At 44.7% G+C, this 27,743-nt stretch overlaps 1 protein-coding gene across 2 annotated transcripts in view; it reads left to right on the top strand.

Moving 5' to 3' along the window:
- The window catches only part of Pip4k2a (phosphatidylinositol-5-phosphate 4-kinase type 2 alpha), a 144,661-nt gene that overhangs the window by 90,918 nt on the left and 26,000 nt on the right, over positions 1-27,743 (top strand). Inside the window, exon 4 of one of the 2 annotated variants that reach the window (XM_005354667.2) lies at positions 16,619-16,771. The exons of the other annotated variant lie outside the window; for it this stretch is intronic. Coding sequence (XP_005354724.1) covers positions 16,619-16,771 — 153 coding nt within the window. The remainder of the gene's footprint in view (positions 1-16,618; positions 16,772-27,743) is intronic. 2 annotated transcript variants of the gene reach the window in all.

Below are 27,743 nucleotides of genomic sequence, written 5' to 3'. Positions count from 1 at the left end.
TTGGCCATTCTTACAGGTGTAAGATGGAATCTCAGAGTTGTTTTGATTTTCATTTCTCTGATGACTAAGGATGTTGAGCATTTCCTTAAGTGTCTTTCAGCCATTTTAGATTTCTCTGTTGAGAGTTCTCTGTTTAGGTCTGTACTCCATTTTTTTTATTGGATTATTTGTTCTTTTGATGACCAATTTCTTGAATTCTTTGTATATTTTGGAGATCAGACCTCTGTCTGATGTTGGGTTGATGAAGATTTTTTCCCATTCTGTAGGCTGTCATTTTGTCTTGTTGACCATGACCTTTGCTTTACAGAAGGTTTTCAGTTTCAGGAGGTCCCATTTATTAATTGTTTCTCTCAGTGTCTGTGCTACTGGGTTATATTTAGGAAGTGGTTCCCTGTGCCAATGCGTTCAAGTGTACTTCCCAATTTCTCTTCTATGAGGTTCAGTGTGGCTGGCTTTATGCTGAGGTCTTTGATCCATTTGGACTTGAGTTTTGTGCATAGTGATAGACATGGGTATATTTTCATTCTTCTACATGTTGATATCTGGTTATGCCAGTACCATTTGTTAAATATGCTTTCTTTTTTCCATTTTCTTTTGTTTGCTTCTTTGTCAAAAATCAGGTGTTCAAAGGTGTGTGGATTAATATCTCTGTCTCTGGTTGGTTTCATTGGTCCTCCTGTCTGTTTTTATGCCAATATCAGACTGTTTTCAGTACTGAAGCTCTGTAGTAGAGTTTTGAAGTCAGGGATCGTGATGCCTCCAGAAGTCCTTTTATCGTATAGGATTGTTTTGACTATCCTGGGCATTTTGCTTTTCCATATGAAGTTGAGTACTGTTCTTTCAAAGTCTGTGAAGAATTTTGCTGGGATTTTGATGGGCATTGCATTGAATCTGTAGATTGCTTTCAGTAAGATTGCCATTTTTACTATGTTAATTCTATCTACCCAAGAGCATGGGAGATCTTTCCACTTTCTGGTGTCTTTTTCAATTTCTTTCTTCAAAGATTTAAAGTTCTTGTCATACAAGTCTTCCACTTGTTTGGTTAGAGTTACTCCGAGATATTTTATGCTATTTGTAGCTATTGTGAGGATGATGTTTCTCTGATTTCTTTCTCAGCCCATTTATCATCCGTGTATAGGAGGGCTACTGATTTTTTTTCTTGTATCCTTCTACATTACTGAAAGTGTTTATGAGTTGTAGAAGTGCCTTGGTAGATTTTTGGGGTTGCTTATGTAAACTATCATATCATCAGCAAATAGCGAGAGTTTGACTTCTTTTCCAATTTTTATACCCTTGAGCTCCTTTTGGTGTCTCATTGCTCTAGCTATGACCTCAAGAACTCTATTGAATAGATATGGAGAGAGTGGACAAACTTGTTCCTGATTTCAGTGGGATCACTGGGAGTTTCTTTCCATTTAATTTGGTGTTGGCTGTTGTCTTGCTGTATACTGCCTTTATGTTTAGGTATGTTCCTTGTATCCCTAATCTCTCCAAGACTTTTGTCATAAAGAAATGTTGTCTTTTGTTAAAAGCTTTTTCAGCATCTAATGAGATGATCATGTAGTTTTTACTTTTCAGTTTGTTTATATGGTGGATTACGTTGACAGATTTTCATATGTTGAACCATCCCTTTATCTCTGGGATAAAGCTGACTTGATCATGGTGGATGATGGTTCTGATATTTTATTTAGTATTTTTGCATCAATGTTCATGAGTGAGACTGGTCTGTAATTCTCTTTCTTAGTAATGTCTTTATGTGGTTTGGGTATCAGGGCAATTGTAGCCTCATAAGAGTTTGGCAATGTTCCTTCTGTTTCTATTGTATGGAACAACTTGAGGAATATTGGTATTAGTTCTTCTTCGAAAGTCTTGTAGAATTCTGAGCTGAAACCATCTGATCCTGGGCTTTTATTGGTTGGGAGACTTTTGATGACTGTTTCTATTTCTTCAGCAGTTATAGGTCTGTTTAATTTGCTTATCTGGTCTTGATTTAATTTTGGTAAGTGGTATTTATCCAGAAAATTGTCCGTTTCCTTTAAGTTTTCCAATTTTGTGGAGTACAGGTTTTCAAAATATGACCTGATGATTTTCTGTATTTCCTCTGTATCTGTTGTTATGTCCCCCTTTTCATTTCTGATTTTGTTAATTTGGATATTCTCTCTCTGCCTTTTGGTTAACTTATGTAAATGTTTGTCTATTTTGTTGATTTTTCTCAAAGAGTCAACTCTTTGACTCATTGATTCTTTGTATTATTTACTTTGTTTCTATTTTGTTGATTTCAGTTCTTAATTTGATTATTTCCTGCTGTCTAGTTCTCTTAGGTGAGTTTGCTTCTTTTTGTTCTAAAGTTTTCAAATGTTCTGTTAATTCACTAGTGTGGGATTTTTCCAGGTTCTTTATATAGGCACTTAGTGCTATGAACTTTCCTTCTTAACACAGCTTACATTGTGTCCCATAAATTTGGGTATGTTGTATGGTCATTTTCATTGAATTTTAGGAAGTCTTTAATTTCTTCCTTTATTTCCTCCTTGACCCATTGATGATTCAGGTGAGCATTGTTTAATTTCTATCTGTTTGTGGGCTTTCTGGAATTAATATTGCTGTTGAATTCTAGTTTGAAGCCATAGTGATCCGATAGGGTATATGGGATTATTCCTTTTTTTTTTTGTTGTTTTTTGTTTTTTTTTATCTTCTGAGGTTTGTTTTGTTACTGTGTATGTGGTGAATTTTTGAGACGGTTCCATGAGGTGCTGAGAAGAAGGTATATTCTTTTATGTTTTGATGGAATATTCTATAGAAGTCTGTTAAGTCCATTTGAGTCATAATATCTGTTGGTTCCCTTACTTCTCTAGTCATTATTTTTTGTCTGACTGACCTGTTCAGTGGTGAGAGAGGGGTGTTGAAGTCTCCCACTATTAGTGTATAGGGTTTAATCTGTGATTTAAGCTTTATAAGTGTTTCTTTTACATATGAGGGTGTCCTTGTATTTGGGGCACAGATGTTCAGTATTGAGATTTCCTCTGGATGAATTCTTCCTGTGACCAATATGAAATGTCCGTCTTTGTCTCTTTTGATTGACTTTAGTTGTTAGGATAGCTATACCCACTCTGGCCTAGGGCTCTAGCTCAGTTCTGCTTCTGTAGGGTTCACTGCCTCAGGCCTGCTGTCTTCATCTGTATTTTATATCCAGACACAGCCTCTCCTCATCCTCCCCTTTGAGTCCCCCTCCCCATTACCTTCCTTCCACCCTTCAATTCCCTCCTCTTCTGCCTCCATCTAGGAAAGGGCAGGTCTCCTATGAGTATTGATAATACATAGCATATCAAGTTGCAATAATACTAAGCACTTCTCCATATATTAAGGCTGGACAAGGTGACTCAGTATTAAAGGCAGGGTCCCAGAAGCAAGTAAAAGAGTTGGAGACAGCCCTTGTTCCCGCTGCTAGAAGTTTCATAAGAGGTCCAAGCTACACAACTGTAACATATATTCAGAGTGCTTAGGTCAGTCCCATGCAGCCTCCCTGATTGTCCGTTCAGTCTCTGTGAGCCCCTATGAGCCCAGGTTAGTTGATTGTGTGAGCCTTCCCATGGTGTCCTTGATCCTTCTGGCTCCTATACTCTTTTCTTATCCTCCTCCACAGGAATCCCAAACTCTGCCTAATGTTTGGCTGTAGGTATTTGTAGCAGGGTTTCTTTTGGATCCAACCAGCTCCCAAATCTTGACAGAGACTTATTATTAGTTGTGAATGCTTGGCCTTAGCTTAGGCTCGTTTCTTGCTTGCTTTTATGTCTTAATTTAACCTGTTTCTCATCATCTATATTTTGCATTGGGGTTGCTTATATAAACTATCATATCATCAGCAAATAATGAGAGTTTGACTTCTTCTGATTTGTATCCCATTGATCTCCTTTTGGTGTCTTATTGCTTTAGTGAGGACCTCAAGAACTATATTGGATAGATATGGAACCTTGTCTTGTACCTGATTTCAGTGGGATTACTGGGAGTTTGTCTCCATTTAGTTTGATGTTGGCTGTTGGCTTAGAACTCACACAGTCTCATCAGCCCCCAGGAGCTCCACCAGCTGGGGATCAAGCCTTCCACACACGAGCCTTCCTGGGACATTTCACATCCAAAGACCACAACCACCTAACATACATAGACAAATATGTGTGTGTGTATGTGTGTGTGTGTGTGTGCGCGCGCACGCGCGCATGCATGGTAATTTCAGATTCAATCTGACTACAGTACCTTAGTATGTGTTTAATTATATGATCGGTTTGTGATGTGCTCAGACTGAGTCACAGTTTTCTGATTATTATAGGTCCATGTGGTCCCCTGTGCCTGCTTTCTTTCTAGATTCTTTTAAAGATAACTACTTTTTCTGTATTTCTCATACCTCAAGCCATGGCCTCTGCCATTCTGATTTCACTCAAGCTATTTGACTCTACATGTATCTATTTGTGCTCCTGAACATCAGATTCTATCTAAACATCCCAGACGTCTCCCCTACTCAGTAGTTCTGGGACTATAATCCTGTGCCATCCCGCCTGGCTTAATGCACTCAGGACAGAACCATAGCTTCATGCCTGTTAGGCAAGCACTCTACCAACTGAGCTACAGCCTTGGTTTTGAAGCCAGGGTCTAGACATTCTTGGGATACAGATGAAAGAATAAAGCAGTCGAAAAATGTTTAATTCGCTCTGAGAAAAATCTGCAGCCTCCTTGCTGGCCTTGCAGGATATTGGGACCTCTAAAAATGTCCTGTGAAGTCAGATGGAAGCTCCGGTCTGCTTGTGAGCTTCAGAGAGGACTGCCCACCAAAAACCAAGAAGTTGCCCAGAATGGAGCCTGCACTGTTCAACCTAAATACAGGGCACAGTTGAAACCGAGCCCTCTTGTTCATTGTGTTGGATAATACCAGGTTTTGTTTTCCCCCACTGCGCCTCCTGAATTAGAATCCCTCATTATTCACGTTTGATGCCCTTTCTTCTTTGTGTCTGCAACAGAGAATTCTAATTTTAAAAATAATTCATTTTAAAGGCTAACATTTTCAACTTCTGATGTTCTTGTTTTAAGTGTCAAACTCTAAGTTGGAGAACTCCCCAGTTCACTAAACTTAGGGAGTGGGGGGATCCCACCAGTACATCTGGGATGTCAACTCCGTTGAATGAAGATGTTTTCAGTATACATTTCTCAAGCCAACTTCAAACTGTATGAAGAAGAAACTGTAGTCTTGATTGCTGCCTACCTTTCCGGGGTACCCTTGAGAGTTCTGGAAGAAAGAGAGAGGGGCAGGGGCATTTATGCAGTGCAAACCAACTAGGTAGAGAGGGACCCGTGGGAGACACAGATGGGGAATGGCCACACACATGGAGAGTGTGGCAACAGTTCTGAATGCCTCATCCTTATTTTGCATCTAGCAAGCAGGTCTGTGGTTCTTGTGCAGGAGAGGAGAAATATTACAAAGTCTGTTTTTGGTTTTAGTGTGTAAATATATATGATTTGAATGCATGTGTGTATGCATGTATGCATGTGCACAAACATGCAGAAGGCAGAAACTGATATCTGATATCGTTCTTAATTGATAACTACTTTATGCAGGGTCTCTCACTGAATCTGGAGCTCATTGGCTGCCCCAGGAACCCCGTCTCCACCTTTTGAGTGCCGAGACTACAGTGGGCTACTGTACCCGTCTGGCTTTATGTGATTTTATAGATCCTAACTTGGATGACAAGTACTCTATCCACCAAGCCATCCCCCAGCCTCTGAAACCTGGGAGTGGGCTGGTAAATAATTTTTAAGAGATTTATTTTTGTTTATGTATATTTATATATGCCATATGAGTGCAGGTGTCCATGGAGGACAGGAGAGGGCATCAGGTATCTCAAAGCTGGAGCTCCGGCCCTTGTGATCCACCCTGCATGAGTGGAAAGAGCAGCCAAGGGCACCTGGCACTCCAGACCACCTCTCCAGTCCTCCTCTTACCCCATACTACCTTTTAAAGGTAGTGTAATGGTTCGTGAGAGGTAAGAAAATGGGAGGCTAGGAGAATCCCAGTGTTTACAGAGGAAAAGAGAACCAAGTCGTTTGTCACTGACAGAGAACAGCTTCACACAAAGAAAGTCAAACAGAAAAATCAGCGCCAATGGCCAGTGAGAGAAAAGGAATGGCACCAAAGAGGAGCTGCTGCCCAGCAACTCAGAGAACAGGTCATGTGGGTCTCGGGGAAATTTGGAGCTTAATGTAAGAGATGGGAAGTGAAATTGAGTTTCTGACCTTGGCTTTGGAGAAGACCATGAAGTGTCCACAAGAGACTGTGAACCACTCAGCTGAGTGCCCTTGGTGGTACTCATAGGAGTGAGCAGGAGGGGTGCAGCTCCAGGAAGTGTGAGCACGGGAGTCCTTGTGGGTTCAGTCTCTTGACAGCCACATTGACAGTGTCCCCACCTGAAGGTGTGTGCGTGCAGTTTTAACTCTTGCCTCTTCACTCCTGGGGCGTTGGCTTTGCCCAGCGGGGCCCTTGCAGTTTCTTCTCACAGGATAAGCACATTCTACATCACACGGGGCCCTGGATGGTGACTCTAACTGTGCATGGAGGCCCTTGGGCTAAAACACGAGGACTTCTGTCTTAGGCGCTCAGCACTCTGAGAGTAGCACACACCCCACAGCCAATCTGCACCTGATTTGGGGATTTTTTGCTTCCTCTTTGAGAGCCCAGAATATGATTCTCCCTATCACAGCCCACCCCACCCCTACTCCACGATCTAGCCCAGGCTTCCTGTTGGCCTGCTGTTCCTCACTTTGTATAGCCCAGGCTAATTATTAGTCAGAATTAGTCGTACCCTGGGTATGGGGTAAACACAGTGTTTGCTTTTCACGATCCTCGGGCGCTGGTGTCTGGTATTTCTGTCTCCAAAGTCAAGTGCCACCCTGGGAGTTTACAATGCTGCTCTCACGACGCTCTGTGAAGCTCCTGCACTTCCGTTCTGCAGTCCGTTAGACTCCATTGCTGTCCTCCCCTTTCCTGAGAGTTGTTTCATTATTGATGAGCATTAAATGTGCTGTGCTCCCCTCTAAAGTGAAAGCTAATCTGTGCTTAGGAGCTCAGTTCAGACTTTCTTTGAAACTCCCCACGAGCTTAACACAGGGCTTTGAACACAGTATGCATTTAATGACTCCTTGATGCTCACAGCTAGCATGTTGGTCTTTAACTGTGTGATGATGTCAGAAGACCACCTGTGCTTGCTCACGTATGTCCAGGGTAATCCCAGAATATAGCCTTTCTGGGTCGTGATCACACTGTCCTCCTGGGCTGTGGAGTTTGAGGCCTGTAGTCATGACCCTGAGTCATCCACAGAATTGGGATTGGTTTCCAGGCTTCAGGTCCATGAAACGGGTCGCCCGCATTGGGGGAGAGCATTTCCTGGGAATTGGTAGGTCTGCATGAGCCTTGGGTCTTCCGTGACTGATGCCGTGACCCTCTACAGCGTGTCTCTGTGTTACCTATGAAATGAGAGAGGATGTGGTGCATGAGGTAGGGACTCAGTGGCAGAAGCAGGTCTCAGGATCAGAGCTTGTCCCAACTTCACTCTCCTTCCCGTCCATCATGCCCGCCCACCACTCTCTCTGCTGCCTTCATGTCCTGCATGATGCCCCAGGTGACCGTGCAGGCCTCATAAACCCTTCCTACTCGAGTTGTTCCCGTAAGGTGTTTGTCACGGTGACCTAAACTGTAACTAATACATGTTCTTTAATATTGACAGACTCTCCTAGGGAGCTAATGACCTCCCACATCTGAGCTTGGCAGGATTGATTTTCCAAGTGTTCTTCCTTCTGACTAGCATTAAAAAACATTTCATATGTGATCTTAACATTTTTTATATTATTTATTTTGTGTGTATATTATGAGAAAGAATGGGTTGAGGTGCCACAGTACCCAAATGGAAGTCAGAGGACAACTTACAGTCCTTCCTTCTACAATGTGAACCTGGGCATCCCTCTCAGGTCATCTGTCAGGCTTGGTGACAAGCACCTTTACCCACTGAGCCATCCTGCTTCATATGGGACTTTTCCTAGAATATACAGGCTACCAACGAGGAGGAAAACTACAAAAATCTATGCAAATATGAGACTAGGTCAAGAGACTTAAGTGTGATAATACTTGGTATTTTTTTAAAATGTACTGGAGAAAATAACAGTTACTAAAACGGGATGTTTTATGAGAACATAAAGGATTGGTGATTGGAATGAGCTCATTAAATTGACCTTTATGCTTTCTCTTCCTTCTGGAGGCTCCACTAATCCTGAGCCTCCCACTGTGGAGGTCAACATCTTCAGTGCCCACTGTTGGAAGAGGCAGCACTCTTAATCCTTTTCTGAAGGGAAAGGATAGTAGATTTCCAATTATAAATGCAGAAAAGCCATTGAAGGGGCACTTCTCTCATTATCTCGCTTTGTTTCCTGTTGAGGGCTGCTAGAGCCCCTGAGCTTCAAAGGCAGCTGTTGAGGTTGAGACAGGATATCAGATAGCATGAGACCAGAAGCGTGTCTATGGAAGAGTGAACTTACATACCAGATTGTGTGCTTGGTTTTAAAAGGGACGACATCATTAAGTAGTCTCAGAGCACAATCAGCTTTGTCTTAGAACTTCAGCTTAAGTCCAGACATCCATTTTACCCTTAGCTCCAGCCAGCCCAGGAGCAGCCCGAGAAGCAGCATCTGCTACCTGTGATGTGTCCCCTGCAATTATGGCTAGGCACTAAAATGAGCCGAGATCCGCTGTAGTGCCCCTTGCGCAGCCTGAGTCAGCCTAGCGTCTGTAGCTTGCAGAACTGTGCCGTCATTGGCCTCACGCAGGGATGCCTGTGTTTCCACGCATTGGAGACAGTGTGTGGGTCGCTTGCGGCACCTTTGTACTGTGTGGAATGTCTGGAACAGCAAATCTACCACCACACGAAGTTCTCAGGTGAGAGCCAGAGAAAGGAATCAAAGCGGAAATGGGTACAGAATGCTAAAACTGCTGTAAAAGAATACGGCAGTAGCTGCACGCTTGGTAAACACACTAAACCTTCTGAGTTGTGTGCTTTTGGTTAGTGGTATGGTCTGTGAGTTGTTTCTAAATAAAACTACTGAAAAAGAATGTTTAGGGGCTATCAGGATGACTCAGTGGATAAAGGCATCTGGTGCCAAGCCTGATGATCTGAGTTCAATTCCCAAAACCCATGTGATAGAAGAAAGAAATTACAAGTGATCATGTGACTCTCACAGGGTCTCTCACACACACACAAATAAATTATGTGTTTACATAAAAAAAAGGATGTTTAGGGGCACAGGAGATATGGCTCAGTAGGTGTAGTGTTTGGCATGAAAACATGAGGACCTGAGTTCAGGTCCCAAGCACCCACATAAAAACAACGTGCTTCAGTAACCCAAGCGTAGCAGAGGAAGACAAAGGAGCTGCTGGGGCGGGCTGGTCAGCCAGCCTAGCCAGACTGATGAGCTAGCTCCAGGTTCAGGGAAAGACTGTCTCTCAAAAAAAGACGCGTAGACCAAGACGTCCAACATCAACCTCTGGCCTACATACATGTACACATGTATATACACAAACACATGCATACACACAGACACATGCAGGCATACACATACACGCAAGCAAAATTGATTTCTTTTTGAAAATAAACTCAGAGTTTGAAATTAGTGTATATTTGGTATGAGACTTTTCTCAATATTGATTTTTGTCTGCCTTTTTCTTGGGACAAGGTATATCTACTTATGACAACTTTTAAAGGATTATAGAATTTATGAAAATTCTTCTATAATTTTCAAATGTATAGAAGAAAAGCTATAGCCAATGAATATAGCATGTTTTGTATTTTGTTTACATTTATCCATTTTTTATTTCATAAGTTAATGGTAAATCACTGGCCATTTCCCAAATTTCTGGCAATTAACAGTACCAATTAATCCTGATTAATAATTACAAGAGGAAGTAGGAAGCTGGGAGTCCATTCAGTTGAGCTGTCACAGGAGTAGGGGCCATTGCTGTTGGGCTGTGTCACGGGAGTAGAGGCCATTGCTGTTGGGCTGTGATTGTCATTGCACTGGCTTTTGTTGCAGACCTCTTTTGTTCTGCTCCACGCCCCCCTGCCTCCATCGTTAGCCAGTAGTTTGAAAAGATTCTGAACTGTAAGCAGAGGTCAAGGACAGAAGGCGAACCTTGTGGGGAGAGTTGTGTCAGCTTTCCTGGAGAGGTGGCCATAAATTATTTTCCACAGCAAACCAAAGAAGCAGTTACCGAGTCCAGCCTGGTGAAGCACTGAAGGTTTTAGTGCCCCTTCAGGAGCATGCCGTACCCAGAAACAGCTGCGTCCCTGACAACTGCCAAGAGCTGCGTGAATGGAGTCCCATCCCTTCCTCCACCCCTTCGTCAACCCTCCACTCCGATAGATTCTAGCTGGCACTTCCCAAGTCCAGGCAGGGCAGGATTACTGACAGCTGCGAGAGGGTGCAGGCAGAAACAAGTGTCCGAGATCTCTGGTGAGGGTCTACGATCCCTCTCCACCCCCTTCCCTGTAGGAGCTCCAGTAGCCCACCTTGTCACCGTCTTGTTTGGGAGTCACAGCTGCTCCGACTAAAGTGGTAATGGCAATGCTGTGCCCACAGTGTCTCCCAACAGCTGGGGATTTTCAGCTTGAAGTTGTTCCCTGAAGTGGTTTGAATTCTCTGATAGAAACTCGTTGTAGGGAGGACTGTAGCAGATAATTCCGTCACTTCTGAACTGATCTGTGCAGAACCCTAGACTTAGAATTTAAATAATGTCAACCTTATCTCAGAGCGAATACCTGTCCACACTTGTCCACAGAGAGGAATTTGGGCTTTCGGAGCAGCAGATCTCTCCACACCTGGACTGGGTCTGTGGGTGCTTTTGTCTGACCTTTTCCTGAAAACACAAAAGTGGATACAATTCCTGAAAAGTAAGTGTTTGACTTCGGGAAAGGAGATAATGAAGATTAGAAGAACCCCGAAGTGGCACTTTCCAGCCTTGATTGGATCTGATCTGAGACAGTCTTTCTTTTCTCATCTGTTAATTAAAATAAGGGTTTTTTTTAATGCCTCTGTTGACCTTTCTTCTTCCAAACTTGCCCATTCCATCTTCTTCCTCCATGTCTGTTTCTGAACTTAATATTGTGGAGTGCAAGCTACAAGTCCTGGGTGCCTTCCCAGTGCAAAAAAAAAAAGAAAAAGATTCCTCTCTTGGTATTTTCCGCTAGGGAAGCCTATATTCTTTTCAGCAAAGGAAGACAGAGCGGGACAGATAGAAGCCAGTGATGGAAAGAGAATTAAAATTTCCCAACGGTCCTAGCCTATGTGAATTAATTAAGATAGGCATGATAAAGTAGGCCACATGACAAGAAACACATGAAGAAGTCGTAAGGTTGGCACTGCCAGTATACCCACAGGACTCAGGAAATAAACCTATGCATCCTCCAGTCCCATCCTCTTGCTGCATAAACCAGCTCCTAGGTGCAACACCACAGGACTCTGCTCCTCCTAGAGCGTGTCCCCCAGTCACACAAGTGCCTCAGCTCCTGTCTGCAGAGAAGACGGCTCCTGCTCCTGCCTCCTCCAGGTGCTCTTCAGCAAAGACCTACCTCTGAATGAACCAAGACTTTGTGCACAGGTTTATAAAAACATACGTGAAGTAGTCAGGGCAGCTTCAACACTGTGACTGCTGCTGCTATTTTCCACACACTTGACTCGGCAAAATTGAAAACATGGGAACACGTTTGATTTTGTGCCAGCTGGTTCCCACTCTAAATTGGTATTAGAAGGAAGGTGTTTGTCACCATGGAAAAGTCAATATGAACTGTCCCATTCAAATGGCAGCACTCGCTGGAGCCTGAGGCCTTGTACATGCGGAACATCTGGGTGTGTTCCTAAGAACTCAGATGAGCCTTTGCTGGCACCCTCTGGGTCTGTGTTCTTAATCTCTAGGTTGAGGGTGTTGGAAGTCGCTAAAGCTGCTTCTGACTCTGATGTTTTCATGGTGAGAAAGAGCCCTCAGAGCACCTATAGGTCAGCGCTAGGTTCTGTTTCTCACAAGCCTTCCTGGCCTCCCTCCTGTCCAAGCCTCCTGAATCAGTGTTGGCGTTTTCATTTGCAACAGAACAAGGACCCCAAGCTGTTCCATATTCCATTTCATTAGATCACAGGCTTTGAATAGAGCCTTCCCTTAGTGCAGATACTGTCCTGAACACATCTGGATCTGTAAAGTGTGCTTTAAATGGCCTTGTGAGTTATTGTCATCTTCTCTTAAATGGTGGCCTAAATGTCCTAATCACACCGAGACTATGGTGGCCTTATAATCTCCTGACTAGAATCTCCTTGGGAAACATGCTCTGAGCTCTTCTATAATCTGTACCCCCAATCTTTGTTTAAGCCCAGAGCCATATCTTAGTGTATTTTGGTTTGGGTTGGTTTTGATTTGGTGTGCATGCCTGTGTGTAGGAGTGTCTACAGGTGTGTGGTGTATGTGTGTCGGGATTCATGTACGGTAGAAGCTAGAACTTGATGTCTGCTGTCTTCCTTAGTCACTCCTGACACTCTAGCTGAAACCAGAGTTAGCTAGTCTAGCTAGCCAGCTTGCTGCAAAAACCCTGTGTCTTGCCTCTGAGAACCTGGATTACATGCATGTCAGTTCCCATACTCAGGCTTATGCGGAAAGTGTTTGAAACACTAAACCGTCTCCTCAGCCCAGGAAATGAGGAGGTTTATCTGTTTGTTCATTGAGTTATCAAAGATCTGAGGTTGAGTATTAGCTAACTTAGCTCCCTGTCTGTCTTATTGCCCTTCACTTTATAGACCAGAAATTGAGACTCGGAGAGGCTAATGACATACACAAAGGCTGGGGAATGGCAGGTGGGATGAAGGAGAGAACATTCTAGGTACCTGACCCTCATCTTCAGCATTATACTGCATTGCCCAGAAACTCAAACAAATTTACATTACTTTTTAACCTTTATTTGTATTCATATATGTGTTTATCGGAATGTTTGTTCGTGCGCCCCACGTGTGCAATGCCTGTGGAGCCAGAAGAGGGCGTTGGAGCCCTTGTGGCTGGAGTTAGACATAGTTGTGAGCCATCATGAGGAAGAGCAACCTTAATTGTTGAGTCATCTCTTCATCCCATGTCTACCTCAAACAAAGGCTGTAAAAAAAATATATTCCACAGCTATGTTTTGTAATGGCCAAAGTTTAGTTCTGACTATCAGTTAGTCCTTTTAGTTTCCCAGGGGAGTTTTAGGACCTGAGACATGTCATGTGCCGTCATTGTGTGCCAGGTTTTACCTTCCAGATTATGAGCTGGCCTTCTGCAGAGCGTGCAGCCACCCCAGGAGCAAGCACTTTAACTCTTGTGACTTTCTAGCTGTCTGTTAGATGAGGCGTTCACTAAATTTGATTAATACATTTTATGTTAGTGTGATAGGCACAATCTAAATTTTGACAAAGTGTCCCTAGCTTCACCAACTGTTTGGAAACCAAGAGTCTTAAGGAACCATGTTTTCATAGTCTGAAAGTTGGGAACACTAGTGGCACTACTAATGAAGTAAGTTGAGGCATAAACAAGATTAGAATTTATAAGATTTTATATGCCATGATGAAGACATGGACAGTATCCTAACACAAAGTATGGAGTAAAGGATGTTCATGATGTCTTCGAAGCTGAAGGGAAAGGGAGAGATCCTGGCGTGCAGCACAAAGAGCCAAGTTCTTACACTATGCTGTTAATGCAGCTTTCACGTCAGTAAACACATGCAGCCTTGCCCATGCTCGGTCGTCAATGAGGTGAAGCTTCCTGCTTTCCTGAGCTTAGTCTGGAAGGAGTAGAATGACCAGGGTGTTAGAGCATGTGTGTGTTACTGCAAACTGTACATGCTCGTCACACACTGCAGATGAAACACATTGCAGCCATCGCTCAGGAAACCCGCAGTTATCACCTCCATTGTCTACATCCGGGAATGTCCTGACAGGAGCCTATGGAGTCAGGAGCTGCGGTCCCACATGGTCTCTAAGTTGGTTGTGCACCGAGCTTGCACAGCACTGACTAACCAGCTTTCGATTTGTTCTCCTCCACGATTTCTGAGAGGATCAGTTACTTTCCTAGAGCTATGAAACTTGAGCGGCTTGTTTTGTCAGTGTACTGGATTGAAAGATGTCCAGGGCTAGTGAATGGCATCACTGGGTAAATATGAGGGGACATTTCCAGAAACGATGAATACGTGGGCAGTAACTGACGGGAAAAGACATCTTGAGAGTGAGCAGCACCATCGAATGATCTGGTGGCCCAGGAAGAGTAAAATGTGGACAGAGCCAGAGGTATGCTCACATGTCCCGCCCACACCCTCCTGATCTGATACCCACATGTTCCTGCCACTGTGTTCTGTAAAGCTCATGGGACCAGGTAGCCATGAGCCAAGTCTACTGAAATCATGACTCAAAATAAATGTCTCCTTCATTCAACAAGTTGTATCTCTTTGGTGGTAATCCCTGGTTGAGAACAGTGTCCTCCACTGTTCCTGCCCCGCCCCCCAGAGTTATCCTGCTGTTTCTACTTCCTCTTCTTCCTGTCTAAGTCAGTTGTTCCTTGATTTTATGGCTGGAGGTATTTTACAGTCTTAACAATATCTACAGTCCTTATTTGCCGCAAATACCCTTTTGCATATGAATGTTTGGGAGGGGAAAAAATAAGACCATTAGCAACATTTAATAACTTTTTTGCTAGCATTTGCCCACAAAAGGGGCATTCACTTTGATTTTTTTCCTTTTTATTTTAAGCAAGAAGTAGTATAAAGGTTTGTTTTTGTTGTTTTAACAACAAAAAAAATAATTAACTGAGAATTAAACATTTGCTAATGTCCCTATTTCTTCCTGAAAGTCCTTTCATTATAGACTGTCTACCTGATGAATTTCGGTTATCTTAAGAATAATTTAACACTGCCAAATCTTGATGGTTAAAGTCCTGCTGGAATTACATGGATTTATGTTTTTCATCTTGAGTTTTCTGATAAGCTAAGAGAAGCAGAGGTAGTTAATTGGCAGTCTTCACTCTGCACTTGGCAGGTGTGCTTGCTTACAGCAGAGCCGAGCTGCCCTCTCAGGATGTACCTGGGAAATCAAGATAAGCTGATGGGCCGTTTCCCTCCTCGGCTTCTGTCCTGTGGTCTGGTTCTCCCAGGGATGTCCAGGCCTGCTGTATTCCACCTGGAACTGTGAAAACTACAAAGTGGCCTGAATATATGAGGGAGAGTCTCTAGCTGGGAATCTGTGGCTCCCTAATGCTGCTGCCTCTCCAGAGTCCCTGTGTTCCCTGGAATTGTTTAGCCTGCTGGTTCCTATGGAAGCCTTGTTCAGAGAGCAAACTGAAGGGGGATGGGAGCTTTGCCTTTGAATCCCTGTCCACACAGCCCGCAAGCAAGGCCTGGAAGGGGATGATGTCATTGCTCAAGGGTGCAATTAGCAGTGCTGAAGCCCAGACTTCCTTAGATGCGGGAGTTCACTAGTGCAGCCAGTTCTATGACCAGTGTAAAAAGAGTGGGCCAAGCCGGGGAACTTCCTTGGCCACTCAGAGACACTGATGGAGGACTCATGTGAGATAGGAGTCGGAGGGCCTTAGCTGTCGTGTGGACATCCTGAACCACATTCTGGGGTACATTGCTTTGCAAAGAGTCTCTGCAGAGAGCCCTTTCCTACCCACCCCCAGTAATGCTCAAAAGTTACTGCAGAGGGGTGGAGGGTGAGCCAAGCCGGAGTCTAATAAGGTCTTGTTGAACACACACTTGTCCAAGCTCCTGTTCCTCTACAGGTCCCATTAGCCACTTAACTACTTTGCTAGTCTACTAGTTGAGAACCTCCGTTCTAGGCCAGCCATACAAGCTGAGATTCTGGTTCTTCATTTACTGACTCTATGACTTTTACTCTGTTACTCAACCTCTCTCAATGCATCTTGTCATCTATGAAGTGATATGGTAGCAGGGCACCATTGCAGAGGCTCTTACCAGAGGTGCAGCGTCCTGGTGGCCTGCACTATAAGATGTTTCGTGTCTATGCAGTTTGCTTTGTGACTAAAACCTGGTCCTACTCAGAAGAAAATTTAGCCTGAAAGTTCTGTGTAGCCCATGCTGGCCTGTGTAGGTCTCGTCTACATACAGAGTTCATAAGGTTGTACATGCCTTTAATCCTAGCTGAGGCAGGTGGGTCTCTGTGGAGTCAAGGCCAGTCTGGTCTACCTAGAGAGTTCCAGGACAGCTAGGGCTACAGAAAACCTTTCTCAAAACCAAAACCAGATAGCCTAGAACTTGCTGCCTTCCTCCTGACTGCTCTGTACCACCATGCCCAGCACTTTTTCCTTTAAAAACATTGAAATCATAGTTCTTACCCAACTGTTTCCATTTCATGTAAGAGACTTGCAATTGAGTTATGAGAATTGTAAAATAATGTCAGCCACTTAACAGTTTACTGCAGACGCAAATGTTCTTGCTATGACAACAGATGATCCAGATCCAAAAAGCCACACCTTAACCAGTTCTCTTCCCTCCTCTTCTCTCATCCCACCGGGAAGAACTCCTTGACCAGAAGTGCACCCCTTCCCAATGACTCCCAGGCACGAAGCGGGGCTCGGTTTCACACATCCTATGACAAAAGATACGTCATCAAGACCATTACCAGCGAGGACGTGGCCGAGATGCACAATATTCTCAAGAAGTACCATCAGGTAATGTCCCCTTGTTTTATTGAATCTTAGGAACAGGTTTACATTCATGCTGAAGTGTCGTCAACGCCCAGCTTCTAAACTCAGCCAGTGTCAATGGGACCACATTTGACATGAGAGTCTTCTAGCCTGGTGTTCCAGAATGACTGGCCTGATTCCTGACCCTTAATGTGAGAATGCTTATGCTCACATTTACATAATCGTAATCTAAATTATTTAAAATAAATTTAACCCAATGGTGCCTTCAGTGATCACTATGGTAAAAATCACTTCCCTAAAGATCTGGCAGCTTTTCGAAAGAGCCCCTCTGTGCCAGAAGTCGGTGCTTCCCTCTGAGTCTGTGTCTGTTCACACTACTGAGTGCCCTCTGTCCCACCAGTTAGCTGTTCCCCCCACGTCTGTCTGTTTACACCACTGAGTCCTTCCTACGCTGCTCTCACTCTGGCTCTTCCTGTCCAGGCTAACCACCGTTAGCCCAGTTGGACTATGTAGAAAATTCTCCAATTTTATAGTTGTGCTGGTCACTTCCTGTGCCAGTTCATCCCCAACAATCCTCATTTTGTAGTCACCCTGGGGGTAAAAAGAGCTGCCTTGGGGCTGTGTTCTCTCCCTGCTGAAATAAACCCTAGTTCTGCACCCCAGAGCACAGATCCACAGGCCCAGCTGGATCCATAACAGACGGACTATGAAATAGGAAGAGCTAGACAGTCCTCAGTTTAAATCCCAGCTCAGGGATCTCCTTATCATGTGACTTCTGAATTTTGGGACTTGTCTTCTCCCGTATACAATGAAAATATTAATACCTCCCAGGTCCTGAAGATTAAATAGGAAAACACATAGCAAGTGCAAAGCAGAGTGGCTGACACTCCGTGCTCAGCAGGTGAGAAAGTAGTGGCAGTGATGGCTGTCATGTGACCATGTTAATGCCTGTCATGTCACAATAACCAATAATAGTAAGTCATCCTGAGAAATTGTAGTCCCACTGCACAAATGTCTCTGCCATTGCAGTAATTGTCCTCAAAAGTGGTATTTAAAACACAAGTGTGTGCTGGGTGGTGGTGAGACACAACTTTAATTCCAACATTCAACACTCAGGAGGCCGAGGCAGGTGGATCTTTGAGTTCAAGGCCCACCTGGTCTATAGAGCAAGTGGCAGGACAGCCAGGGCTACACAGAGAAACCCTGCCTCAAAAAAAAACAAACTAATCCACATTTATGCATGGACACACACACACACACACACACACACAACTGCCTTCGAGTCTTTCTCAGTCTGCTTGGCTATATTAACACAAACTGGATGAATGACTTAGATGCAAAGATTTTTATCTTGTAGTTCTAGAGGCTGGGAATTTGAGATCAGGGAACCAACATGATGGAGGTCAGGAGAGGACTCTGCTTCTGATGGTGTTGTCCCTGTCTCCTCACTTGGGGGAGGGGGAAACTCTGCTGCCTCCTAGATGAGTACATGGATCACATGCCGAGGAGCCCATCCACAGACCCATTTACCAGACAATGGTGATTAGGGTTTTCAGTGTGTGTGTGTGTGTGTGTGTGTGTGTGCGCGCGCGCACGTGCGCGCGCGTGCACGCACAAGTGTGGATACATGTGTGAGCGAGTGAGTGTAGGTGCCTGTGGAGGTAGAAAGGACATCAGGACCACCACCTCTAGAGCTGGAGTTACAGCTTATCTGGCTTCCTGACCCTAGATGCTAGGCACCAACTCTAGTCTTCTGGAAGAGCAGTAAGCACCCTTAACCGCTAAGCCATTGTTCTAGCTTGTGATTAGGATATAAAACTATGAATGTTGAGGGAACACAAATATTTAGCTTTTACCTTGCTTTAATGTAAACACCTTTAAATTCCCCTCAGCAGTAAAGACTGGCTATCACAGAGACTGTTCCCAGAGCTTGTGAGTCCTGGCTGCATTAGACTAGGATTTACAGAGTGTTTAGGCACATTTGTCAAGCATCAGCCTCTGGGACTGTGTGTTTTTAAGGCAGCTCTCATGTGTTTGTGAGCTTTGAAATGACTTGTTTAAAGTGTTACCTTTGGTCGTGCTCCGTGCCCTAATGTGGTGGACCGTGTCTTAGCAATTGTCAGTCTTCCAGGCTCTGCAGATGTAACCGATCGCATTTCACTTGCAGTGAAGTCTGAAAACCTTTGCCTTGCATTTTGTTTCTGGAAACCTGTGACTGCCTCTAATGTGTTTTCTGAAAGCATTAGTCTGCCTTTAAGTTCATTTAACATCTAATACATCTTTGATAACAGCAATTGCTTTTGAAATTTGTTCTGCCACGCTTACACTACTGCCTCTTATTAAAGAACTTTTGAAGTGCTGGCTAATCCCTGTGAGGGTAAAGACACTGACTTTGAACCGCCTGAATTTGAGCTCATCGCCATTTCATGTGCTTCCCCTTTCTGGGATTGGATGTCACAGCCGTGCATCCTTCTTACGCTTCACTTATCTTGGAAACACTGTGACGGTAAGAATATATTCTGATAAATGGCAAAGATGCCTTCTTGACAAGCCTGGGCTCGGAGTGAATCCTTCAACATTACAGAAATCACTGATCGAGCTGGGTTCTAGTTCCATGTCTGAAGCTGTGAGAAAACCCCTAATCAGCAGCAACTTACGGGAGGAAAGTGTTTGTCTTCTAGTTTCAGGTTACAATCCGTTCCCAAGGAACAGTTAAGACAGGGTCTCAAATCAGCTAGTCACATAATATCCACAGTCAAGACCAGAGGGAAATAAATGCATGCTTGCCGTTTCTCCCTCAGCCGGCCCCTTTCCTTCTTGTGCAGCTCAGAGCCTCCTCCCTAGAGAATGGTTCTGCGCACAGTGAGCTAGGTCAATTAACAATCAAGACAATCCCCTGTAGAGATGCCCACAGACCAATCTCATTCCTTATTGAGATTCTCTCTTCCCGGATGACTTTAGGTTATATTGAGTTGATAATAAAACTAACCAACACAAGGTGTTTTTCCTGATGTCACCCCAGTGTTCTGTAGGCACGCTGGGCATCAAGACGTTGCCGACACACTCCGAATCACTCATCGTACTAAGATTTCTTTTTGTCCCACGACTACAAGACTGTTGTTTTTTTTTTTTGGTATGTCCTTTATTCAGGAAAGTCACACTTAATCAACATCTGTGTTTTCTTCCCATCTTAGAAACTGTATGCTTTAGATAAAACTTAAAGCATCTCGTCACTGGGAACCACCACTGTTATACATGTTCTTAAAGGACACTAAATCGCAGTCAGAGGGCATAGACCTTTGCTGGTTATGAACTGGTTGCTTGTGCAATCTGTGACCTCACATCGCTCATCAGCGCTCCATTTCATTAACTCATTCAGTTGGGCACTTACCCATGACCGTGTTCCAGAAAAGATTCAAAGTTGCCTTCAGAGAAATAAAGACAAATTTCTAAAAAAATCAGAAGGGTGGATAAAAAGGAAAGAATCTAATTGTAACTTGAAATCAGCCTAAAACTTATTGATCGGTCTTCAGAGCATTTTAGGAGAACACTTGCTACCTTGAGGGCCACCTCTTTGAGCTGAGCTGCCTGGTAGCCAGAGGGCATTGTACTGGCTGGTCTTGTGTGTCAACTTGGCCCAAGCCAAAGTCATCAAGGAGGAAGGAGCCTCGGTTGAGGAAATGCCTCCATGAGATCCAGCTGTAAGGCATTTTCTCAATTAGTGGTCAGTGGGGAGGACCCTGCTCATTCTGGGGTGGCCATTCCTGGATTGGTGGTCCTGGAGTCTATAAGAAAGCGGACTGAGCAAGCCATGTGCAGCAGGGCAGTAAACAGCTCCCCTCCATGACCTCTGTGTCAGCTCTTGCCTACAGGTTCCTGCCCTGCTTGAATTCTTGTCCTGATTTCCTTCGATGATGAACAGTAATCTGGAAGCCAAGGCCAAATAAACCCTTTCCTTCCCAACTTGCCTTTGGGTCATGGTGTTTTCTTCACAGCAACAGAAACCCTAACTAAGACAAGGCATTCTCTCACTTGATTAGGGAAACAAAAAATCCCTCCTTTTATATAACTCTAGCTTGTGTCAACTTAGCATAAAACTAGCCGGGACAATTGTTAACTTGACACACAAACACAACACTGTTAAGACATAGCCTTTCCTTTTTTGTTCTTCCCCAAGATTACACATTAATATCAACATTACAGCATAACATTTTTACAAACTTTAAAAGTCCCACCGTTTTCACAAATTCAGTCTTTAAAATTCAGTCTCTCAACTGTGGACTCCTGTAAAATAAAAAATAAATTGGATACTTTCTTACTTCAAGACGGAAGAACTGGCGCATAGTAACAATCAAATCAGAATGAAACCAAACCCCAAAGTGTGAATAATTCAGCACCCAATATCTGGGGCTCACTCACAGTCTCTGGGCTCCTCTAGGGCTTGGATCCTTCTCAGTTTTGGCATCCGCAGCACCCACAACTTGTCTTTTCCCAGCAGGCTCCACTCCACTGCTGCTGCTGTTCTTGGTGGTCATCCCATGGCACTGGCATCTCCAAAATGCTGGTGTCTTTTGCTGCAGCTGGGCTGCATTTTCACCAGTGGTCTCTCATAGGTTCTCTTCATGGTGCAAAGCCAACTTCTTTGCAAGACCCCTTCAGTCCTGGGCCTTCAACTACCTGAGGCTGCACATCACTCATGGCCTCTTCTGGCCCCTCACAGTGCCAAGCCTCAGCTGCCCTCCATGACCCCTTCATGCCTCCAAAACCAGTACCACCTGGGTGACTTTTACACTACCAAGTTTGGCTGCCAGGACAAGATACAACCTCGGCCACAGCTTGTGTGTGCTGACCCCGAGGAAACACTTTCCAGAAGATTCCACCTCACTGATGTTGCTCTCTTCTCAATGACCACTAACTTCTCAGCTCCAGCTGATCAGCATCGATTGTTACAGGAATACAAAGGCTTCACTTCAGTGGTGCCAGTCTCTTGTTAACCACGGCTGCTTCTTCGGCACCAGCTAACCTGAAGTGCAGCATCTTAATTCAGAATAACAAATGGCCCCCGTTAGAGTCTTTAACCTTCCCTCTGAAGCTTCACAAGCCAGACCTTCATTGTCTGAACTGCTCTCAACATTTTTAGCTTCCAAGTTCCTACAGACTAGCTCACTGGGCTCTCAACATTTGATGTATTTTTAGCCCAAAGTTCCAAAGTCCTCTACAACAGATTTCTGTTGCCATGATGAAACACCATAACCAAAGAAACTTGGGGAAGAAAGAGTTTATCTGGCTTACACTTCCACAGCACTGTTCATCGTTGGGGGAAGTCAGGACAAGAACTCAAACAAGGCAGAAACCCGGAGGCAGGAGTTGATGCAGAGGCCATGGAGGCGTGCTGCTTACTGGCTTGTTCCCCATGGCTTGCTCAGCCTGCTTTCTTATAGCAGCCAAGACCACCAACCCAGGGATGGCCCCACCTACAGTGGGCTGGGCTTCCCCCAAATTGTTCACTACTTGGAGAAAATGCCTTACAAGCTGGGTCTCATAAAGTCGTTTTTTGTCAGCTGAGGGTCCGTCCTTTCAGATGACACAAAGGGACGTCATTTTCATTCTGTTCTGGGATGCTCAGAATTCATACACCTTTATCTATACGAACGTTTTCTTAAGCTAGCATACAGAATGACGGGGTTTGCTGCAGCATTTCCACACATCATTGACTTTGTTCTTCCTCTTCCTGCTTCAAGTGGGCCCACAATACACGAGGGTTTGAGTGAGTCAAAGTTTTCTGAGGTTGAAACTACCAAGAGGCCAGCCTCAGGAGACATCCTAACTAAATTCTTTCTGGTGTTATTTTATGCCCGCCACCCCTTGCCAGTGTGTGGTGTGGGAGGGCATTGCAGGACATGAATCTGGTCCAGCCAATCTCCTCCACACACCGCCTTTGCCCTAGCCAAAGGCGAGGCCTTGGGTTAGTAGTGCCTTTCCTTCATTAGGGCCGGTAAGATGACTCAGCAGGGAGAGGCCTCTGCTGCCCTGACAACCTGAGTTTGATTCCTAAGGGTCACATGATGGAAGGAGAGGACTGTCTCCCTAAGTTGTCTTCTGACCTACACATATATACCCACCCACATACACAAATAAATAAATGTAGTAAAACAATGTTAAGAGTTGTGCTAATTGGGTAAAATCATAGTCGTAACATGCTCAGGACTGGGTCTGGTGAATAAGTACTATATAAAAGATCGATTAAGATAATTAGGTGCCGTTCTCATCTTTAACTTCTCATATCCCACCCTTGATATCATGTACTATTTAGTTATTGACTCGCTTAGTCCACTAGGAGGCCTGGTTCCAGCAGGCAGGTGGCGCTGACACAACTGACCTTGGGAGGTCCTCACAGTTCCAGTGATGTCCTTGTCTTCCCTAGTCCACTCTGTGCTAAGGACAGCATTTTGCCTCAGACCAGTGGGGAAGTCATATTACACATAGCAAATCTGAGTCTTCTGTTTGATTTTCTCTTTTGTGTATTTGGGGAAATAATACTTTGTAAATATGCTTTTCTTCAGCTCACTGTTGGCTCTAACACTCCCAGGTCTTACAAATGATGGTTACTGATCGGCTAGTTTGCTAAGCAAGTCAGAAGGGCATGTAAAAATGAGGCCAGGGAGGTCGCTCAGCAGCGGAACGCATCAGCTTTTTGTTACATGCTTATTCTTCGTGTCTTGGATTTTGAAGACATAATCTCACTATGTAACTCAGGCTGGTTTTAACCACATGGCAATCCTTCTTTAGCTCCCAAAGTGCTGGGATTACAGGCGTGAGCCACCACACCTGGCCTTTTTTTGTATTTTTAGTAGAGACCGACCTCAGGTGATCCACCCTCCTCGGGCTCCCAAAGTGCTGGGATTGAGGGTGTGAGCCAACACTCCTGGCCCCTTTGTTTCTTTAAAACATCTGATACTTAAGATGTTTATGCTGTACTGTTCATAGGTCCATGCTTGCGGTTCCTGAGACCTGAGTTTCCTGGTCTGGTGACTTATGCAGTTACTAATCAAAACCAATACCAGACTTGGGGATCACTAGGGATCAGTGGCATATGGGACAGAGGAAAGAGGCAAGATTGGACAGAGAGAAAAACCACACCACTGTCCAACCGTGTGCTTCAGCAAGCTGGTGGGGCACCATTGAGATGATCCCTGAAGCCCCAGCACAGCTGGATGCCCTACTGGACGACTGTAGACCGAGAGGGAAGAACATCTGGCCAGAGCAGAGTGGCGGGGGCATCCCTGGGGGCATCTGTGCATCGCTGCTTCTCCTTCCGTGACACCCCACTAGCTTCCCATGTGTCTGATGGACTCACAGAGCTTGCTTCGGCTTACTCTCTGGAAAGCCTGGGACTTGATTTAGGGAAACTGCTTCCAAAGTTTGTCACTGATGGAGGAGACAGAGACTCCACTACAGGGGTGCCAGCCCCCTTCAAGGATTGCAGCCGAGAATGGGGTCCCGAGCGCCCTTCTCCATCATTGAATTCTCTGTATTGGGTTCTATCCAATGCCTTCTCCCTACTTCATCCCCTCTTTTAGGCACTAGCTCTGCAACTGCTTCTGGGCATATCTGCCCCCGTTCCTCCCACCCAACCCAGTCCTCAGTTGTAGCCATTCAAAACCCAGAGGACCACCCACAAGCCAAGCTTCCCATTAGGGCCATCAGTTCTATTGTCACTTTCAGTAAACACCATTGATTATAGGAAGCACTTCATGGGGTCATTCACAAACTTTCTACTTCATTCTCTTGCTCCTTCTCTTCCTTCTTTGCTGTTCTGGAGGCAGAAAGTAGGATGTCAGCCAAGTGCCTTGCTATGCACTACACCCAGAGCCGAGTTCTTTCTCTATGAATGGTGATGCTACATGGATTCTCCTTGTCTTAGTATTACAGATGGAAGCAATGTAATACAGCATCTGCATGTGCACATCCTCTGTATCATCCCAGCTCTAAGAAGTGCTATAAACCAGGGGGTCCAGCCTTTTGTCTTCAGCTGCATTGCATGAGGACGAATTGTCTTGAGACACCTGCAACACTACAGATATTTACATTATGATTCATAACAGTAGAAAAAATCCAGTTATGAAGTCATAGCAAAATAATTTTATGGTGGGGAGTCACAATCTGAGGAACTATGTTAAGGGGTCACCGTATGAGGAAGGTTGAGAACCAGTGCTCTAGAAGTTTCTATCCTTGGTGTTAGGAGTTTGTGAGCAGAAGGATGGAAAGATGTCTTATCGGTTAAGGGCACTTGCTCTCACAGAGGCCTCCATTCTGTTCCCAGCCCACACTGGCACACAGCTATCGTTAACTCCAGTTCCAGGAGCTGCAACACCCTCCTCTGATACCCTGGGGCACCAGGCAAGAACCTCATTGCATAAAATAAAATAAATCTATAAATAAAAACCTTTGAGAGAGAGTCTACTGGGTCAGCTCCAGCACTCAGTACCTGGAACACTTTCCTGGGCTCCCATCCAGAACTCCAGCCAATGGGTACATCTTTCTCTCCTGCAGAATTGCTGATCCTTGAGTTCTTCCTTCGTTCTTAGTATCAAATGCAGTTTGGCAGCACTGATATGGAAAAGGTGGGCTTTGATGTGATTTGTGGCTTTGCGCGTGTTTATGCACTCAGGAGTTTGAGGTTCATTTAATCTGTGTTTTTCAAAGTATTCATCAAAGAGCCCCATGGGGGAACGGAACCTTTGAGAACACGTGACACTTGTTGACAGAATGCATCAGAGTCTGTTATCTATCTGACTTGGAGACAGGGAAGCTGTAGCGTGTAGTGGGCTTATTTTCAGAAACAAAAGCTTGGTGATTCCATGTACCACTCAATTTCTTCAGCATGGGTCAGTGGGACTCTGGGTAGAGCCTCTGGGAGCCAGGCTCTCTGTGGCTCTACAGAGACTTTCATCTTGGCATGCCTTGGTTTTTGTAGTACTGGGATTGAACCTCTGTCCTTACGCATGCGCTCTATCATTCCTGACACCTTCTTAAGGATGAAAATGGGAGTGGAAGAGGTGATGAGCCACTGCCCTGCCTTGGGGGCCTCCAATAGCCTTCCACGTCTGCAAAAATAAGCCCTGTCCTAGAGCGACCCCCAGAACAGACGCTAGGACGTGGGTGTGAGAAGTTTGGAACAGGGGGCAGATAGATGTGATGCTACAGTTTCTTTCCCGGGTTTTGAGTGACAGCTTGCATCCCATCATTGGTAACTGAGAAAGAGTGGGGTTCAGTACAGATGGTGGCATGGGGTCTTTTGAATGCTTTCCCTTGCCATCCTCACAACTTTATTCTAGGTGGGCCTTTGGGTACTCCGTTTTCTGGGAAGTGAAACTCAAATATAAAGTGGGCTAGTTAACTTACCCCAAACCCAGAGCATGTAAATGGTTACCCAAGGATTTGTGCTTCATCTCCCTGGCTCCCAAGCCTGTTCCCTCCCTCGCGCAGTACAGATACCCCCAGACTGAGTTAAGACCCGCTCATCCACCTTCCCTACCGGCAAACAACACACTCTTTAATCCCTTAAATCGCTGTGGGAAATTTCCTTTTCAGCCAAGAACTATTAACCACCTCTTGTGCACTAGCAAACCTCAAGTCGATTTATTGGCTTCAAATTAGGCTCCACTCGTCTATTTAAAGTAACAAGCTGAGATGAAACTCGATGGAAGAAATTAGACTGAGCTCAAGTAGACCGCTCAGTTGTTGTCTGTAAGGAAAGGGGCCGGAGCATCTCTGAGATTTGTCAGAACTCTAAATAGCAAAAACCAGATAGACACTGTTCAGTTCTAATGAGAAGAGCCAAGGACTTTTTGTTCTTTAGCAAGTTAAATATCCCCAGACTTATTAATGTTTACCACTAAAAAGTCCAATTAGAACATTTTTCTAATGTTTCAAAGACTCAAATAGGGGTTGGGGAGATGGGTCCTTGGGCAAGAGCACTTGTTTGGTGATGTGAAGACCTGGTTTTGAAACCCCCTTGCCCATGTAAAACGCCAAGCAAGGCTGCGTATGCCTACAACCCTAGCACTGAGGGGAACAGAGACAGGCAGATCCTGAGAGCTTCCTGGCCCGCAAGCTTAACCAAGATGGTGAGTTTGTAGATGGTCAGTGAGAAACCCTGCCTCGAGGTGATGACACCCAAAGCCCTCGATGGTCTCTGTACACTGACACAGGCACACGCCACCGTGTGTGCAACACATACACATACCAGAATAACCCAAACTATGACCCTTGACTGTTGGTGAGCACAGTGGGTAGGGCACCCACAACACTGGAACTGTGGTGTTGATGCTATCCTGGAGCTTTCATCCCTGTGTCATAGACGTTAAAGGGCTCATTTAGAATCTTCCCCCATTGTAAAGGCCCCTGTGGTGGTACCCATAGTTTATCAATAACTGCTTCCAAGAGGAAGTAGCTCCCTCTTGTGGCTCGTTGGCATATGACCCAAGTCATGTTGTGTCTGCAACCCTGAGACTTGATGGCAGGCAGTGCCTGGCCAGAGAATTCCAGCTTCTTTGCAGCTCAGGCCCCTTCATGCCCACTGAAGTCTAGACGAGAAACAGACTAGCTAGGCCCCTAGCACCAGGCTTTCAGCAGTCTCTTCGTTACCCTCCACCTACCAGCTTCAAGATCAAGGGATGAGGTCATCCTCAGGCCTTCTGGGGAATAAGAAGGACCTAGATGGGCTGTCCCTGCAACTAAAAGGATTTCCTTTCTTGCCTTGTGCTTCTGAATCCAATTTTGACATTATGGATTAGTTGAGCTACTGAAAAAAAAGTATCTCTTTTAGTGATAGATTGAGTGTTCTACCACAGCTTCCAAGGTGAGGTTTTGTTTTGTTTTTGTTTGTTTGTTTGTTTTCTTTTGCTGGGGAAGTTACAAGGGCGGAGGGTGAATTGGAGGAGGGATGGGGAGGTGAGTGGGATGGGGCACATGATGTGAAATTCACAAAGAA

Source organism: Microtus ochrogaster, chromosome 16, assembly GCF_000317375.1.
Source record: "Microtus ochrogaster isolate Prairie Vole_2 chromosome 16, MicOch1.0, whole genome shotgun sequence".
Lineage (NCBI taxonomy): Eukaryota > Metazoa > Chordata > Mammalia > Rodentia > Cricetidae > Microtus > Microtus ochrogaster.
The sequence above is the reverse complement of the archived record's forward strand: the minus strand, read 5'-3'. Positions and strand labels throughout refer to the sequence as shown.